The sequence below is a fragment of the Arvicanthis niloticus genome, chromosome 1 (assembly GCF_011762505.2).
Source record: "Arvicanthis niloticus isolate mArvNil1 chromosome 1, mArvNil1.pat.X, whole genome shotgun sequence".
Taxonomy (NCBI): domain Eukaryota; kingdom Metazoa; phylum Chordata; class Mammalia; order Rodentia; family Muridae; genus Arvicanthis; species Arvicanthis niloticus.
In genome coordinates this window covers 152,329,036-152,347,820 of record NC_047658.1, presented here as the reverse complement: position 1 = coordinate 152,347,820, position 18,785 = coordinate 152,329,036, and the positions used below count along the sequence as shown (strand labels likewise).

The 18,785-nt window shown below is 41.8% G+C and overlaps 1 protein-coding gene across 4 annotated transcripts in view; it reads left to right on the top strand.

The window, feature by feature from the left end:
- The window catches only part of Armh3 (armadillo like helical domain containing 3), a 167,842-nt gene that overhangs the window by 44,530 nt on the left and 104,527 nt on the right, over positions 1-18,785 (top strand). For all 4 annotated transcript variants that reach the window (XM_034520481.2, XM_076922898.1, XM_076922908.1 and 1 more), the window contains 6 exons: positions 211-304; positions 5,201-5,302; positions 10,297-10,355; positions 13,845-13,910; positions 15,744-15,813; positions 17,228-17,288. In XM_034520481.2, the coding sequence (XP_034376372.1) occupies positions 211-304; positions 5,201-5,302; positions 10,297-10,355; positions 13,845-13,910; positions 15,744-15,813; positions 17,228-17,288 (452 nt within the window). The remainder of the gene's footprint in view (positions 1-210; positions 305-5,200; positions 5,303-10,296; positions 10,356-13,844; positions 13,911-15,743; positions 15,814-17,227; positions 17,289-18,785) is intronic.

Here is an 18,785-nt window from a genome sequence, read left to right as displayed (position 1 = left end):
GGAACCCAAATTTCATAATGAAAATTAACTCACAGTGCTTCTTGTTAGTTCAGCAGGCACTGATAGTAACCAAGTATTCAGGAGTACTAGATACAGGTCCACAGTGAGCTGCCAGTCTCATTTTGATTCTGGAAAACCATGTTTAGTAAAGGAGACTTCCTGAGAAGTAGACATTCTGTTTTCTTACCCATCTACTGTGTCCTCTTTCAGAGCCATCCAGAAATGGGGTTGGTGACAACCCCTGTCAGCCCTACTCCTACAACCCCAGTCACACCACTTGGGACTACACCACCCTCCTCTGACGGTGAGGCCACCACTTTTATTATTGTGTTCTTGATTAATACGATTTTAGATCTTTTTTTTTCTCTTTTTAGTACATTGGTTTTTTGAGACAGGGTTTCTCTGTGTAGCCCTGGCTGCCCTGGAACTCATTCTATAGACCACATTGGTTTCAAAATCAGAGATCCGCCTGCCTCTGCTTCCTGAGTGCTGGGATTAAAGGTGTGTGTCACCACTGCCTAGCTGATTCTAGATCTTACAGGCTTAAGCACAGCTGTGTTGAGCAAAGAATATAGTTATTAATTCTTTTAATTATTCTTTTAGTGTTTGTAAGTGGGTAATTAGTGTTGGTTACATCTGTAATCCCAGCTACTTGGAGGCTGAAGTAAAAGGATTACAAGTTCAAGGCCTACTTGGTTTACCCGGTCAACTTAAAATTTAAAAAGGGCTGGGGGTATAATTTAGTGATAGCGTGCTTGCCCATCATGCATGAGCCCTGGGTTTAATCTCCAAGGTGACATTGAAGACTGTATCCAACCAAAGAGCATCATACCTGGGCTGGATCAAGCTCCCCCCACCCCCATATGTAGCAGAGGGCTGCCTTGACTGCCTCAGTGGGAGAGCATGTGCCTAATCCTACAGAGACTTGATGCACCAGGGTTGGGGGATACTCAGAGGGGCCCCACCTTCTCAGAGGCATGGGGATGAGTGAGGGGCTCTGAGGGGAAGATGGGGCAGCATTTGGGATGTAAGTAAATAAGTAAATAAATAAATAAATACTTGTCACTAACGCACCTCCCGAAAAAAAAAAAAAAAAAAAAAAAAAAAAAAAAAAAAAAAAAGAAAAAAGAAAAGAAATATGTGATGATATATTTTAGACTCTGAAGACCCAGAGAAGACTTTGGAAATATAGTTGAATGGAGTGTTTCTTCTGTGTGTAAGAAACATGTGGGGCGGCAAAGATGGCTCAGTGGCTAAGAGCACACTTGTGTTACAGAGGACTTGAGTTCAGTTCCCATATCAGGCAGCTCTCAACTGTTTGTAACTTACCAGAGGATGCAACACTTCAGCCCTGTAGGGTGGGGGGCACCCACACACTTAAAAATACTAAGAATAAAAGAAAAGTTTTTCTGTCTTTTTGTTTGTTTGTTTGTTTTTGAGATAGTTTTCTCTGTGTAGTTCTGCACTACCACCACCACCTGACTAAAAATAAATCTTAAAGGGGGCTGGAGAGATGGCTCAGAGGGTAAGAGCACTGACTGCTCTTCTAGAGGTCCTGAGTAGAATTCCCCACAACCACGTGGTGTCTCACAACCATCTGTATGGGATGTGATGCCCTGTTCTGGCATTCCTGAAGACAGCTACGGTGTACTTATATAAATGAACTAAATAAGTCTTTTTTTAAAAAGTAAAAGGAACTATTTAAAGCTATGTGTGGTAGTGTACACCTATAATCCCAGCTGCAGGAGTTAGTTCAAGGCTGGCCGTGGCTTCATGAAACATCTCAAAAAATTACTAGCCAGGGTTGTGGTAGTGGCACACCTTTAATTCTTACTCCTGGGAGGCAGAGGCAGATAGAAATCCTCGAGTTTGAGGCCAGCCTGGTCTATATAGTGAGGGCCAGGACAGCCAGGTGTACATAAAGAGTTCTTGTCTTAAAATACCCCAAACAATCAAACACAACCCAAGAAACAGTATAAGCCTGGGTTGTCCTCCTCAGATGGTCTTAGAACTGAAAGTGACTGCACCACTGACTAGTGCCTGTCCTGCAATGACTCTTGGGTTGCTAGAGAGGCTCGGGGAGATACATTATTTTATTATATAAATATGTGGCCGAGGCTGTAGCCCAATGATAGAGTGCTTGATTGCCAGCACCTTATAAAAGTCAGCATGGTGCCACATGGTGGATGTGGAGGCAGGAGGATCAGAAGTTCAAGATCATCTACAGCTATTTAGTGAGTTTGAGACCAACCTGGGCTTTATGAGACCCTGTCTGAAACAATTAAAAATATATGTACATTAATACTTGGTGTGTTATTCTTCAAATGTTGAACTCGTTTGTGTAATGAGTATAAGAAATAGCCAACTTTGGGATGGGCCAGATGGTCCAGTGAGTAAAAGCGCTTGATCTCCAGCCTGAGAACCCGTTAGATCCCTAGCTGTCGACATAAAGGGAGAGAGAGCTGGCCCCTCACTTCATATGCACATCCTAACACAGGACCTCAATACCAGCAGGACACGTAATGGTTTGACAATGTTAAGAAATCCAGCTTTGATCCTTTATGTGCCCCTCTTTGTTTCTTTGAAGTTCTTTTCCAGTCTTTTGTTTTGTTTGGTTTGTTTTTGTTTGTTTGTTTGTTTTTGTTTTTCGAGACAGGGTTTCTCTGTGTAGCCCTGGCTGTCTTAGAACTCACTTTGTAGACCAGGCTGGCCTTGAACTCCGAAATCTGCCTGCCTCTGCCTCCCAAGTGCTGGGATTAAAGGCATGCGCCACCACTGCCCGGCTCTTTTCCAGTCATAACCAGTGCTTTGCACATAATTATCAAGGTTTTTTTTTTTCCATTCCAGCTCCCCCTACACCCCAAGACAGGGTTTCTCTGTGTAGCCCTTGCTGGCTTGAAACTTGTTCTGTAGACCAGGCTGGCCTGGAACTCACAGATCCACCAGCCTCTGTCTCCAGAGTGCTGGGATTAAAGGCGAGCACCACCACTGCTCAGCTCAGCCCCTACATTTTATACGGTCCTTGTACATTTGCATTTTAAGGCAGTATAGGCAGCAGAGAAGTAAGTACCGCACGGAGGTGTCATTGATATCCAGATCTATGACAGCAAATTGGATCTGTTTAGAATTGAAAGCCAAATTCCAAAATATCTTAATGAGAAGAAGTGTAGTGAGGATTGCCTGCCTGTCTGTTTATTCAGGTCACTGGATAAGCCGATGGAAACACTGTACTTCTTCTTTAAGGATGAAGTTTGCCTAGTTACCATGGATATCCAAAGCCATATATGTGTGATTGTGAGTGTGAGTGTATATATATCTCAGTTCCATGTGATGTTGGGGTTGGATGCTTCAGAGCACTGCCTTTCAAACTGTTGGTTGTGAATTCTTCACCCACACACTTGATTATGCAATGGCAGGATTTGTGCTTACCTACAACCACTGAGCCTTTAGTGTTCTAGTGGGAAGATCAACCCACTTTCAGATGACTGTCTCTCTTGACAAAAGCTACTGGGAAGAATTATAAAGCTAACGATTGAGCAATGAAACTTGCTTAAGAAGATTTTAATTTCTGAGGGCTTTGATTCTGTCTTTTTATTTGTCCTTTTTTTATTCTCCCCTCACTTACTTTCTGTAGGGTCCTAAGTTATAGCCTTATTTTTAATTTTCGATCTTTAATTATAGTGCTGCTCTGTAGCCCAGTTATATTTAAAGGTATGTCACTGGCACTATTATTTTTAAAAGCCAGCAGTTAGCTGTAACATTTGTTCGCAGCTCAGACTTGACATTTGACAACTCCGCCTTGGCATGAGAGGACTTTCTGGTAAACTAAAAATACATATAGCTCTATATTTCTACTATATTATGTAAGAGAGTTTTCTAGTTGTCACTGGGTGTGAATAGGGTAAAACTTCCACTTACTAGTTAGATAACAAAGGAATGATTATGGGTTCTGAGTTCAAAATGGCTGGTTTGTGATGATAGCTTGTGCTAGTAAACCTAACATGAATTAAAACCTTTTAGGTTTGTTTGTTTGTTTGTTTTTGAGACAGGGTCTCACTCTGTAGCTCAGTCTGGTTAGGAAATATTTTAATATTTCAATACAAAAATAAATTTATCTTGTATTTGTTCTTTGCAGCCAAATTATGGGAAAAGAGACAAGGGCTGGACATTTCTTTTCCTAAGTTTGTTTTTGCTGTGTATTGTGGAACCATAATGCACAGTGTTTCCCCATGTTAATAAATGTTCTCTGCACACATTGTAATAACTCCAGCAGGACCCATGATGGTTATGAATACATATTATGACTAATACCCCAAACCTAGCAGTGTGTTTATAGTTTAAAACATAACAGAAAGCTCTAGATTTTCAAACATCCCTGTGCCATCTGAGGCTCTTTTTGTATATGTATTCTGTTTTAGACATTTCAAACACTTCGCAAGCTGACTAATTCTAGTGTAAAGTCTTTGAATCTTGGGAGCTCTAAGTTAAAGCTGTTGTGGATGGGTCAGTTCTGCTCTGATTTCCCATTGTTTTCTGGGGCTGTGACTCAGAGAGGGTGGGATTGAGTAAGCAAAAGGATCTTCTCTTGCAAGCAGAGGTTGGGCATGTGAATTCCAATTCCAGGTGCTAGTCAGTGGGGCTCACCTGTTCTCTGTCTGATAAGTGTTTTAGGTTCCCTTCCTAGGGGACTCGTTCTAAAGGGCAGAGTTTGAACCCACTCTTCCTCAGCCCGTGCTCCTTTCATCTTGGGTATTTCAGACTTGTTCTCAAGATTGAGCAAAATTTCTCTTTATTTGGAAGAACTCTTTATTTTAAATAAGAGACTCATCAAAGTAAAGCTCATTTGTGTTCAGTATACCCTTCTCCTCTAGTTAGAAATGGCAGGCTCTCTCAGAGGACTTTGAACTGTTGATTACTTGGGGGTCAGACTGGGATCAACATTCTTTTCTAGGATGCTTAGGAGAACAACTTCCTGAACTAGTTGAGAAAGAAAATTGACAGGCTTTGGGGGAGTGTGGGGTAGAGGGGCTCTAGAGGCCTAATAGGAGTAGCAAAAAGGTTTATGGAAAGTACTGGGCCTCCTTCTGTTGTGGGAGAAGCTTATTTAGTCATTTTCTTGCCTGTTGGCAAATTGGCTATGTGGGTAGAAGTGTTAGGTGGAATATGTTCTGGGCTAAGTGTTTCATTTGTTCTATTCCAGTTATAAGTTCTGTGGAACTCTCACTGGATGCAGATGTACAGACCAGTAATCTACTGATAACCTTCTTAAAGTATAGCTCAATTGTCATGCAGGACACAAAAGGTAAGACATGCCTTGGGAGGTGTGGCAGGTGGCTCACATCAGAGAGCAGTGGTCATATTTGGGGCTTTGACAGATGAATCTTTGGGACCCCCTGTGCAGGTGATAGACCTGGTTTCTGGAAAATAGTGATTTCTCACTTCTGGGTGATAACTAGGTGGTGTTGGGAAAACCTGAAGTTGGAGGAGAGTGCTTAAAAATAGAAAAGGAAAAAAGTTGATTCCCACAAAAATTACTAAGTCTTCTTAGCAAGTCGTGGTAAGTGGATGCAGGCTCTTCTGTGTGAGAAGTTGGGTGGGTGGGATAACAGGCGTGGGGAATTTACTTCTGAGCCAAACTCTGAAAGCCTCACCTGCATCCACTGACATTTTGCTGTATTTGGTTTGCCTTTAAATTCCTTTTTGTATTTTTACTATTGTTTTGGCTGTATTCCTTTAAAGAAAATCACAAACTACACTCTGCTTCACATTTAAGTACTTTGGCATGCATCTTTAAAAATTGAAAATATTTTTCTAGATAGCTAAAATTTTTCATCATTATATCTAAAAAGAATCAACAATGGCTCTCTAATAACATATAAAATTCAGTCCATTCTTCAGTTATTTCTCAAGTCTTTTTCTTTTTACAAAATTGACAGTTTTTTATATGTATATAATGAATTTGAGTACTTTTCTGGTTAGATTTAAACTTTCTTTGTTTGAGTTAGGAACTCACTATATAGCCCTGTGTGACCTGGCACTCATTATGTAGACAGGTCTGGCCTTGAACTCATAAAAATCTACCTGCTTCTGCCTCCATTGTCGTGAGATTAAAGCATGCAGAAGCACGTCTGGTCCTGACCTTTGATCTTTCTCCTCCCACTGAAGGCCTCTTCCCAACAAGTCCCCATATTGCTTTCTTCTTTTAAAGATTTGTTTATTTATGGATAGGAGTGTTTTGTCTCCATGTGTGCAAACCAGAAGAGGGCACCAGATTCCATGGGACTACAGTTATAGAAGGTTATAAGCCACCGTTAGAGTGTTAGAAATTCAATTCAGGCCCTTTGGAAGAGTAGCCAATGCTTTCAGTTGCTGAGTTGTCTCTGTACAACTCCATGCACCCCATCCCCATGTACTTCCTTATGTGTATTTGATTTTATGTTGAATTTTTTTGTTTGATTTCATCTTTGTGTGTGTTGTGTGTGTGTGTGTGCCTTAGATCATGTGTGTGTGCCTTAGATCATGTGTGTGTGCCTTAGATCATGTTTGTGCACCACATGTTGTACTGTTGTGCAGGAGCCTGTGGAGGTCAGTAGAGGGTGTTGGAACTCCTAGAATTGGGGTTGCAGACAGTTGTGAGCTGTCTGGTAGGTGCTGGAAATAGAACCCAGGTGATCTGTAACACCCCCACCCCTCCGGTTTAATATCAAATTTCTTTCTCAAGTGTGCATGGCAGGTTATTTTCTAGACCAGGAGCAATCCCAACAACTGTTAATTGTAAGTAGTTCCAGAGGGAAGGATGGGGCCTTATGGGGCCTTCCATATCCATGATGAAATGTTTAAGCCAATCTTGTGTAGGTCTTGTGGTGCTATAACCACAACTATAGTCAGTTCATGAATGTAATTCTGTGTCATATCTAGAAGATACCCTTTTGCTGCATGTCTCCTTATCTTCTGGCTCTGACCTTTTTTTCTGTTCCTTCTTCTGATATTTCCTGACCCTTGGAGTGGGCGATATAGTTGTACTGTTTAGAGTACTCTAGCATTACTTATTTTTGATGCTTTGTCAGTTATGGGTTTCTGAATTAACCATGGTATCTTCATTGGGGTTTCTATTGCTGTAAAGAGACAGTGTGACAATGGCAACTCTTACAAAAGAACAACATTTAATTGGGGCTGGCTTACCGTTCAGAGATTTAGTCCTTATATCCTTGTGGCAGGAATCTTGGTAACATGTAGGCAGACAGTGCTGGAAAAGGACTTCTAATCTGGATCTGCAGGGAGAGAGAGAGATAATGGGTCTGGCTTGACCATCTGAAACCTCAAAGTCCACTCCTAGTGACACACTTCCTCCAACACGGCCACACCTCCTATTAGTGCTACTCCCTGTGGGCCTGTGGGGCCCATTTTCATTCTGTCCACCATACCATGGGCTGTTTCGATAAGAAGCTTCTCTGATAAAGGCTAGATGGGTAGGTATAAACATGAGTGTTTTTTTCCCCTTTCCCCTCTTCTCTTCTCTCCTCTCCTTTCTTTTCTTCTCCTCTCCTTCTTCTTTCCCTCTCTCCCTCTCTTCCCTGCTCCCTCTCCCTATCCTTTTCTCTTTTCTTTTTTCTTTGTTTTCTGGGTCTCAAGTATTCCAGGCTGCCTCAGACTTGTTCTGTTGTAGAGGCCAGCCTTGACCTCTTGACCCTCCTGTCTGTTTACACGTGCTAGAATTGTGTATGTGCACTACCATGTCCACCTGTGTTACTAACTTACAGTTCATAGGTAACTTCATATTCATAGATATAAGAGCCAACTTTATTATAGAACCAAAATTATTAAAATTGATTATTTTGCTGCCTTACTTTTTGTGAAAAGACTATACATTGCCTCTGAGGTTGTCTGAAGCTCCCTTCGGCATGGGTTGTATTTTAGAAGGGTTTTGTTTGCCAAGTGAGCAGGTTTCTATTATGAGGGATTTCAAGAGTTCTGGAAATGAAGAAAAGAGCGGGTTCAGGGACTCTGGAAAGAGAAGAAAAAACTGGTAGACAGAGATTAGGAAGGTGAAAGGTCAGCATGGGAAATGGAGATCGACCAGAGTTAAAGGAGCCTGGGGACGGGGTGGGGCTAAGCTATGGTGTGTTCACACATTGCATTTGCTATTGGAGATTTCTGCCTTGAAAATGGACTTTTTACTCTTGTATTTCATGATGTTCTTTCAAGAATAAGAGCTACACACAGGGGTTAACTACATGCAGATACTCCATGTCACCAACGCCTAACATAACAGTCACTGGGAGTTGCTGAAGTGGTTGGCTCTTTGAGACTTGGCCAAGTGAGATCTGGCAATCAAGGATAACAAGACTCCTGTGTATCTGAGTTTCCTGAGGCTATTGCTTCTTTATGGAAATGGCTAGCTTCTTCCTTTCTCTGCAAATACTGCAGCAACCACAGAAAAAAGAAATTGCTTGGATATGACCCAGAAAAATGAACTTTTACTTTGCTTGACATAACACACTGAATTGGAGGCTCTTAGAATGTATTTTTAGCTCTTAACAGTTTTGTAAGCCTCTGTTGTGGTCACTTCATGTTCATAAATACAAGCCCAGATTAAAGACTAATTAATATCGGTATGGGTAGTCACAGGATCTGTAGAATGCAGTTTTGCCAACAAGCAGTTTAAATATGGCCAAGGACAAGGTTAGGTATGATGAATACTTGATTTCAAAAATGGCTGTTTTGTGGCTTTTTTGCCAATCTTTCAAAAACAATAAAAAAAAAAAAGATGTCTTTTTAGGACAAAGGAACTGTTAGTTCTACTCTCCTGAGATCAAGGTGTGAGACAGGGTGTGGTTTAGTAGTAGGGCATTTGGTTTCATGGGTAAGGCCATACATTTCATCCCCAGAAGCACAGAAAAAAAAGTATAAGAGTTATTATAATAATAGTAACAAAGTTAATGAGACCCTGTAGCCAGGGCATGGTACATAGTGAGACCCTGTAGCCAGGGCATGGTACATAGTGAGACCCTGTAGCCAGGGCATGGTACATAGTGAGACCCTGTAGCCAGGGCATGGTACATAGTGAGACCCTGTAGTCAGGGCATGGTACATAGTGAGACCCTGTAGCCAGGGCATGGTACATAGTGAGACCCTGTAGCCAGGGCATGGTACATAGTGAGACCCTGTAGTCAGGGCATGGTACATAGTGAGACCCTGTAGCCAGGGCATGGTACATAGTGAGACCCTGTAGTCAGGGCATGGTACATAGTGAGACCCTGTAGCCAGGGCATGGTACAGCAGGTCTTGAGAGCATCCAGTGCTCTTCACCATTCTCCAGCCCTGTGCTACCTACTCAGTTTTTAAAAACAGATTTTATTATATTGTTGAAACCATCTCCTCAGTCATTTCTTTCTATTCATTCTCTGGAATTTTATGTTTTTATTCTGCCTTTTAAAAATCCTTGGCATTTGTGTCTTTAGTGTTGTTACCTTAAAGAGAGATATCTGCTTGATCTTTAATATGGTTGGGGGGCTCAGTTCAGTCATGGAGCTCTTGCTTACCACACATAACGCTCTGGGGTCACCCCCAGCCCTGGAAGAAGAGGCAGGGCATGATCATAGGAGTGGGCATAAGGGTCCATCCTAGGCAGGTAGTTTACAAGCTACCAGGATTAAAGACATCTGTGGGAATTCCTTTGCCTAGCAGAGAAGCAAGACTTCAGTACCATCTTGGTTTTGATTCACATGTGTATATGTGTTTTAACTGTAGAAAGGTACATGCCTGTGCGTGAGTGTGTGTGTGTGTGTGTGTGTGTGTGATTCCTCAGGCACCATCCACCTTTTTTTTTTTTTTTTTTTTTTTTTGGTTTTTCGAGACAGGGTTTCTCTGTGTAGCCCTGGCTGTCCTGGAACTCACTCTGTAGACCAGGCTGGCCTCGAACTCAGAAATCCGCCTGCCTCTGCCTCCCAAGTGCTGGGATTAAAGGCGTGTGCCACCACCGCCCGGCCCATCCACCTTTTTTTGAAGACAGGTTTCTTACCAGCTTAGAGCTCACCAAGTAGGTAAGGCTGGCTAGCTAGTGATCATGAGGAATCCTGTTCTGCCTTCACAGAGCTGGAGTACAAGTGTGTGTTGTAGGTGTTTACATAAAGGTAGCACTTCTTTGAGTGAACTATCTGGCCAGCCCTTTCCTCATGGCTTGTGGAATGAGAACTACAGCTGCTCCTTTTTATGATGTGTGTGTGCCTCTGTTCTCTCTTGGTATGGATTATGTACAAAGAAGAGTTTTTTTTTGTTTTTTTTTTTTCTTTACAGATGAACACAGGCTTCATAGTGGCAAGCTCTGTCTGATTATCCTCACCTGTATTGCAGAGGTAGGTCTTACTGTGAGTCTTGGGTGTGAGTTGATGTCTTCCAGAGAGCTCTTTTCTGTCCACCTACTTCTGTTTCATGACTTGAACGTTTTTTTGTGTTGTCCACCTACTTCTGTTTCATGACTTGAACATTTTTTTGTGTTGCCCATCTTCTTCCTCCAGAATGTGAGCTTAGGTAACAGGGCCTTTGTTTGCCTTCAGCACCACTCTGCTCTCCTTACCTGGCACACTCTATAGACTCAGCATTCATTAGATGGGTTAGCAGTGAACCTCAAGGTGCTGGAAATGTAGCTTTGGTCATTCATGAAGCCCTGGCTTTGATTCCCAGTACCATCTAAAAAGCTGGGCATGTTATAGGCCTATAGTCTCAGCACTCTGGAGGTGGAGGGCAGAAAGATTAGAATTTCAAGGCTTTCCTTGCTATACTAGTGAGTTTGTGGCAAGCCACAATTTAATTTAATTTAATTTAGTGAATTAAAAAAGAGCTAAGGTATTGTGGGGATCGAGGAGTAGAAGAGAAAAAGGAGAGTGGTTGTATTTTGGTGGTAAGTAAGACCTGAAGGAGGAAGAGGTGTGGATGAGTTATGTTTCTGTAACCAGATTCCAAATAGGTAGCAGTTTACATGTGGGAGCCATGGTTCCCCTGGTAAAGGCACTTGCTTCAAGTCTGATGACATGAGTTTGCTCCTGGGATCCACATGATGGAAGGAGAGAACTGACTGGCTCTTGCAAGCTGTTCTGTGACCTCCACATGTATGCTTATGGTGCATGTATACACATTCACACATATAATAGTGTAATTTTTAAAAAAGGGACTTCAAAGAGGATTTCTTTTACTCAGTTTGAGGTTACATGGCCTGTTACAGAGGGGAAGACATGGCAGTGGGGCATCACTGCGGCAGGCTGAGGCATCTTTCTCACAGTGTATCTGTAGTCAGGAAGCAGAAAGAGATGAACTATGATGTTTATCAATTAGATGTACTGAGAATTTTGGTTTCTTTAAAAACACAAATATTATAAAGATATGTTTTTATTTTAATTTCAGGTGTGAGACATGAGGCTGCTTCAGATTGTCCACAGCAGCTGACTATGATTTGCCTCGTGCACTAGGGGCATGATATTGACAGCTGCAGATAGTTTCTGCAAGCGTGTGATGTTTGAATTCTGGGGACTCTTCAGAGGGTATATAAATGCTAGGGCCCCATGAGGCAAGTGGGTTTTTGGTTGGTGGTAGATTGCTGTTGGTTGTGGTTTGTTAAGTAGTTGTTTGCAAAGAAGAAACAAGAAGAAATTAGATATCCTGACTTTGAAGACCAAATTTGCCCTATGGACACCCCTAGTCAGGAAGTCTAAGAATAATGATGCCCCCTTTCCCCTCTATCTTTTCTTCTCTCTTGTCTAGTGTTAGGGGGTTGAAGGGTGGAAGAAAAAAGAACCCACAAAGTAGCCAAAGTCCGGCTACATTTAGGCTTTCTCCCTTTTCTCTTTTTCTTCATTTTGAGTCCTTAGCCCATAGCGTAGTTCCAGACACATTTAGGATGGGTCTTTAATTTCTTAGTTTAACTTCTTAGAATATACCCTCATAGGTATACGTGGAGGATGTCTTAGCAGTGATTTGAAAACTACTCAGATTGTCCGTGAAGATTAACTATGGAAGCTGCTGCTTCCCTGTGAGAAGGCTGGACTAACTAGACTCAAGCATGATGGAACTTGAGCTACATTAGAGCTAAATTTATAGCTTCAGCCTCTGCTTTCAGAATTCACTGTCTTTGTCTTTGTTTTTTTAAGACAATAGTAACGGTAACCCACAGGGTGTAGTGGTCTCTCATGAGGCTCCCTTTTGTATTCTCCATGGGAAGATGAGCTCTTTTCACAAGGCTGGGGGAGGCCAGATCTGGAAGAGCTGCTTAGTAACAGTGGGCCTGTATAATTGCTTTTTCAAAAATCAAAGAAAATCTTTAAAGGAGTTGTTTTCACAAATTGTAATAGTTCCTAGTCATTGGAGTCTGTAGGCATGTCAGATCGCAGGACGGCGCTGGGAAAGGGCCAAGGGTGCATAGTTCCAATCCACTGTGGGAAGAGTTTGGCTTTCCCATCAGTCTTTAAAAGCCAGAGAGAGATGGGGTCTTGCCTGCTTCTGTGCTGCCAGTATAGCAGTTGTTTCCTGTTGTGCAGAGCTCACTCCCAGCAGAGCACAGGCCTGCCTTATTCCAAAGCCTCCTGTGGCTCTTGCACATGCATTGTCTTGCCCCTATGAGAGCCTCCAAGCTGTCACAAACACAGCTGACTCCTTGGGCAGATGGAAAGGAAGAGAGAATAGGAAAGCAGATTTCTCTCAGCATTTGTCTCAAATCCCTGGCTTTTACTCTTTATTGTATTTAATTTTCTCAGATATCTTCAACCAGTTAAAGGCATACTATCCTCAGTTTCATGGCGGAGGCAAGGGGTTGAGAGAAAGGCTCTGGATTGATTGCTTTAGCTCTCCCACTGACCTGAAAGCAGTTCATGAAGGTCCATGGATTTGGACTGAGGTTATATTTCAGTTGGGCAAGCACTTGGTTCGATCTCCACCTCGGCATGAACTGGGGTGCCTATGCTCCCAGCACCCAGAGGTGGAGGTGAAGGCAGGAGGGTCAGAAGTTCAAAGCTGTTCTTAGCTTCATAGGGAGTTGGAGGCCAGCCTAATCTGGAGACCTTGTTTTAGGGTTTGTGGAAGGAGGGAGGAAGGATTTGTAGGATGCATTATTACAAATGTATGCGTTCATGTATGCTTGCTTACCTGCCTTCCTTTCAGCTTATTCCTACCTTTTAGCTGGGTGATGCTGGACACCTTAATCCTAGCACTCAGGAGGCAGAGGTTGGTGGATCCCTGTGAATTTGAGGCCAGCCTGGTCTATGCAGTGAGTTCTAGGACAGCCAGGGCTATACAGTGAAACCCTGTCTCAAAAAAACCAAACCAAAAAACCAAAACCTACCCTTACTCAATTTTCCTATCTTCCTTTGCTCCTCCCTCCCCACCTTCATCCCATCTTTCTTCTTGTCTTTTAAATTTTATTTATTTATTTATTTATGTGTATGTTTGTGTGTATGAATGCATGCATGTGTACTTCTTTGTCTTGGCTTGCATGTGGAGGTCAGAGGACACTTTTGGATTGCAGTGATGTGGTTGCAGGATCAAACTCAATTTGTTCATAAAACGTGGTGGCAAGTGTCTACCCACTAAGAGAGCATCTCACCAGCCCCTTTCATCCTGTCTTTCTTGGTCTTTCTGTTTTTTTTTTTTTTTTTTTTTTTATTGTATTTCTGGCTTTCCTCAGAGTCTCATATAGCCCACATTAGGATTAAATTGGCTGTATAGTTTAGTATGACTTCAAATTCCCGATCATCCTGTCTCTATCTCCCAAATTCTGACAAGTGGGCATGTGCCACCATGTCCAATTGAGTTTCTTAAATGCAGTTATCACATCTTGCCTTTTCTATTTTTATTAGGATCAGTATGCCAATGCATTTTTACATGATGACAACATGAATTTTCGAGTAAACTTACATAGAATGGTAGGTGTGATTTTATATTTACTTCTTGTTTTTTTTTAAAGATATATTTATTTATTTTATGTATATGAGTACACAGCAGCTATCTTCAGACACACCAGAAAAGGGCATCAGATCTTATTATAGATGGTTGTGAGCCACCATGTGGTTGCTGGGAATTGAACTCAGGACCTCAGGAAGAAGAGCCAGTTCTCTTAACCACTGAGCAATCTCTCCAGCCCTTACTTCTTGTTTTTAATAGACAAATTTTTTGTGTGTTGGATGAGTTGGGATGATTCTTTAAGAACAAATGTAGCTGGATAATTGTGTCTAAAGGGCTCAGGCATGACTGCTTTTCAACAGCTCAGACTGCCCTTTAGGGTATTTTTGTTCATCATCAAGCTGTTTCCTTGCTCACCTGAGAATAGAAAGATTTACAACCATATAGTGATTATAGTAATACTAGACAGTCGAAGAACACAGATTTCAAAAAGGCCTCATGTGACTGTGGTACAGTGTGAGCACGGAGGTCAGAGGACAGCCTGCAGGAGTGACCTTAGTCCTCTCCCTCTATCACATGGGTCCCAGAACTTGAATTTAGGTTGTCAGGCTTGGTAGTAAGTACCTTAAACTGCTGAGCCATCAGTTTAAGCCCTGTCCCCTCTAGACACTGAGTTCTCTGTAGCCTACTCAGGCTTCATCCATGTAGTCAAAGCTGGCCTTGAACTCCTGAGTCTCTTGCTTCCAGCTTCTTCATGCTAGAAGTACAGGTGTCCACCACCATTATGTCCAGCTATATAGTTTAGTTTTTATTATACAAGACCGTGGTCTGCTTATTTATTCACCTGAGAGGTCGACAGTATAGAAAATGAAATATGGAAGATGAAGATCAGGCTAGTGTGTGTTAAACAGTTTTACAACATGGCTGAGACTGGAAACTTAGCTTCCCTCTCCCCAGATGCTATAGTTGCTGACTGTATAGGTGCCACCACCCCTTCCTCCTCTTTTTATTAATTTTTTAATTTTTAAATCTTTTTTTTTTATCTTATGTGTATGAGAGTTTTGCCTACACGTATGTCTCTGTACCACTTAAGTGCCTGGTGCCCGAGGGAGCCAGAAAAAGCATATCAGATCTCTAGGAAATGGAGTTATAGACAGTTGTGAGCCATCATGTGGGTGCTTGTAATTAAACCCAGGTCCTCTGGAGGAGCAGCCAGTGCTTTTAATTGATGAGCCATCTTCCCAGGCCCTGTCCTCTTTTATGTGTCCAAGCAGGTGCATATGGTAGTCAGAAGATAGCTTTAGATGTGGTTATGAACACACTGTACACTTCTTTTTGAGACAGGGTCTGTGATTGGTCTGGAGCTGGCCATAGAATCCTAGGACTCTGCCCAACTCTTCCAACTCAGCATTGGGATTACATATGAATGGCTTTCTATGGCTTCTGGGGGCTGAACTTGTGCTCACTTTTACCAACTGCAGCATCTCTCCAGCCCCTCCTCTTCTTTTTCTTAATTATTTTTATGATTATAGAAAAGTACCAGTGCACCTATTTTGTTGTTAACAATGACACGTGCACAGCATAGATAAATGAAAGTAACAACATTTGCCCTTTGGGACTTGCTGTAAATTGTGGTTTTGTCATACACCTTCATTGATAACTCAGAAGCACTTCCCTGTGCCTGCCCTGCTTGCACCCTCCTGCCCCTCCTTCCCAGAAAGAGAAAGACGAGGTGGATGCCTTCGAGCAGATCTCTTTAGTAGAGCTTTTATTTGCGTGAGAAACATGATAAGCCATTGGATTCCAGTTCAAGTGTGTGCTAATTCTCTCTCTCTTCTTCGTATGTGTTTTGAAAGCCTATGAGACACAGGAAGAAGGCTGCTGACAAGAATCTTCCCTGCCGTCCCCTGGTGTGTGCAGTCCTGGGTGAGTGAGCACAGTCAGAATGGCGTGTTTGTGAAGCTTTGGTGAGCTTCACGATGAAGATTTTGTTTGCTGTGCTTTTTCGTCAGCATTGTTACAGAAGAAGCTTTGTTTCTTGTTGTGTTCTGCAAATCACCCCAGTGACTAGAGTGCTCGGTAAAGGGTGCTGTTGCTCACAAACCAACCAACCAACCAACCAGTCAACCAACTAACCAACCAACCAACCAACCAACCAAACAACCAAACAACCAAACAACCAATCAAACAACCAAACAAACAACCAAACAAAAACCAACTTCCCTAGGACAAAAATGAATATGTCTTGCTTGTTACCAAGATTTCAAGTTCTTACTTCCCTTTCATGGTCTGTACTGGTGTGTCAGAAGTTTACATTTGAGATTCAAACATGGAAAACTTCCCTTGAGTAAGTTGAGATGGGGCTGACAGAGCTGGTAGGTAGGGTCTTGTGTCATTCTCTTTGTCCAGAAATCTGTTTTTTCCTCAGAGGACTTAGTAGCACTTTTTTTTTTTTTTTTCTTTTTTCGAGACAGGGTCTCTGTAGCTTTGGCTGTCCTGGAACTTGCCCAGTAGACCTGGTTGTCCTCAAATTCTTAGAGCTCCACCTGCCTCTGCCTTGCATGAGTGTGTCACTGCCTGACTGTTAGAGAGGCTCTTGTTCTCATTTTTCACTTGGGTAGTCCACCTCAGATCCTGAATCTGTCTGATCTTAGAAACTGTAATTAAGACTGTGTGTATAATCAACCTCTGTTGACCCAAAGCTCCAGAGCCCATTTCAGGCAGTATGTGCCAGTCAGCATGACAGTGATCTGGGATAGACTGACAGCCTTAGAGCTGAGTCTCCCTTAGGCATTTTGTCTTATGTGTGGTATGAGATATACGAACAATGAAATTTCCCTTGTGTCTATATTTTTTCTTTTTTAAATGATTTCTTTATTTTTGTTTCATGTACCTTGGTACTTTGCCTTCATGTATGTCTGGACGAGGTTGGCAGATCTTCTGTAACTAGACTTAGAGACAGTTGCGAGCTGCCATGTGGGTGTTGGTAATTGAACTGGGGTCGTCAGTTCTTGGAGCCATCTCTCTAGCCCCTCCCTTGCTTCTAAATTTATTGGCAGGTCCTTCTAGACATAGGACAGTAAAATCTTTATCTCGCTAACTTACAAGAGAGTGAACCATTTTACTAAAACTTAATAGTGCCTGAAGCATTTTGCTTGTTAATTTCTAAGTAGGAGGTGTTTAAAAAGTGGCATAGAAAATAATTTAAGTTCACATTGATAGATGTTAGCAGGAGATGTTACTCAGTGTGAGTACAAGACACACAATTTTGAGAAGATATTTTCCCCTAAGGAGTAAATTTTATTGTGATTGATATAATTTTTCTCCTTTCTCCTTTTAGACCTGATGGTGGAGTTCATTGTAACACATATGATGAAGGAATTCCCTATGGATCTCTATGTGTGAGTACCATGGTTCATTTTATATGTGGAGATTTATTATAAAAAATCAAGTGATAGAAAATGTATATTCTGTGTTTACTTCAAGAAAAAGTCATTGGGTGGAGAGATGGTTCAGTGGTTAAGAGTGCATACTGCCCTTCCAGAGGACCTGAGAGTTCAGGTTCCAGCACCCAAGGCATGCAGTTCACATAGCCTGTAAGTCTAGTTCCAGGGTGTCTGACAGCTCTAGCCTTTGTGGGAACCCACACTCACGTGCATCTACCTAAAAAAGGAAGGAAACATTTATGTGTGAAGAAATACCAAGAAATATGTTCGTTGTTTTGTTTTGGAAAAGAGAAAGTACAAGCTACAGTTTGGGTTTTCCGTATTTTGTCATTATCACCTTTAAGCTTACTGCATGGAGATCTCGGTAGATGTCTTGAAGCAGATCTCTGGAAGCTATTGCATTCTAAAGATATGTAAAACTGGCATACCATCTTATTTTCTCTGTGCTAGCATCAAAGCAGTCACAAATATTTAGAGGGTAGGTAGAGGTCAAGAAAGACTTTTTGATCTGTTCTTAGCCTATACTGTCTTGATATCCCACACCCTTATTAGGTAGGCTTATGTCTCCAGTGGCCATGCTAAACCCTAAGGAGATGTGATTATCCATCACAGTTATTTACATGAGGACATGAGAGGCTACTGAAAGTCATCATATTTTCATGGGGCTCAGGTAGGCCATTTGATTTCCTATACTCCCTGCTGCTTTTGTGTTCTTCCTTTCAACACTCTTGAACAGCTGTACCACATTAGTGTCATTCTAGATATGTATATTTTACTTTCTTCAGAAGCAGCTCAGGATGGGCATATTGGGACAGGCCTGTTATCCTAGCACTTGGGAGATGGAGGCAGGACGATCAGAAGTTCAAGGTTCATGGCAATTTTGAGGTGAAGCTGAGTTATTGGAGACTTTGTTTACACACACACACACACACACACACACACACACACACACACACACACAGTCTGACAACAGAATTAATGCCTTTATGTTTTCCTCTGAGAGTGCCATTGGTGTGCTAACTTGGCATACTTTATTCCAGTGTTGGGAATGTAGATGTGTCCAGGACTTTTCACAGAGCAGACCACCAGATTTCAGATTGCTTACAGACTGACTATGTCTTGCTTTCCTGGGTCTAGTGTAATAATATTAAATTTTACTTTTGGATTAGTAAGTTATAATTTGCCATATTTTTTTGGGTTTAGAAGTCTGAAGCTTGATTTTAACTCAGAGGCCAATGAAACTACTTTTTATAAAACTTAGCAGATGAATTTTGTCTTATTTTAGATGGAATCTGTGAACACCAACCAGTACCTTAGGGATTAAATATATTTTTGGTATAGACTTTCTGACTTCCTTTCCTTCTTTTCACTTCTCCTTCATTGTTTTAAATGTATTTTTTTCCTTCCTTCCTTCCTTCCTTCCTTCCTTCCTTCCTTCCTTCCTTCCTTTCT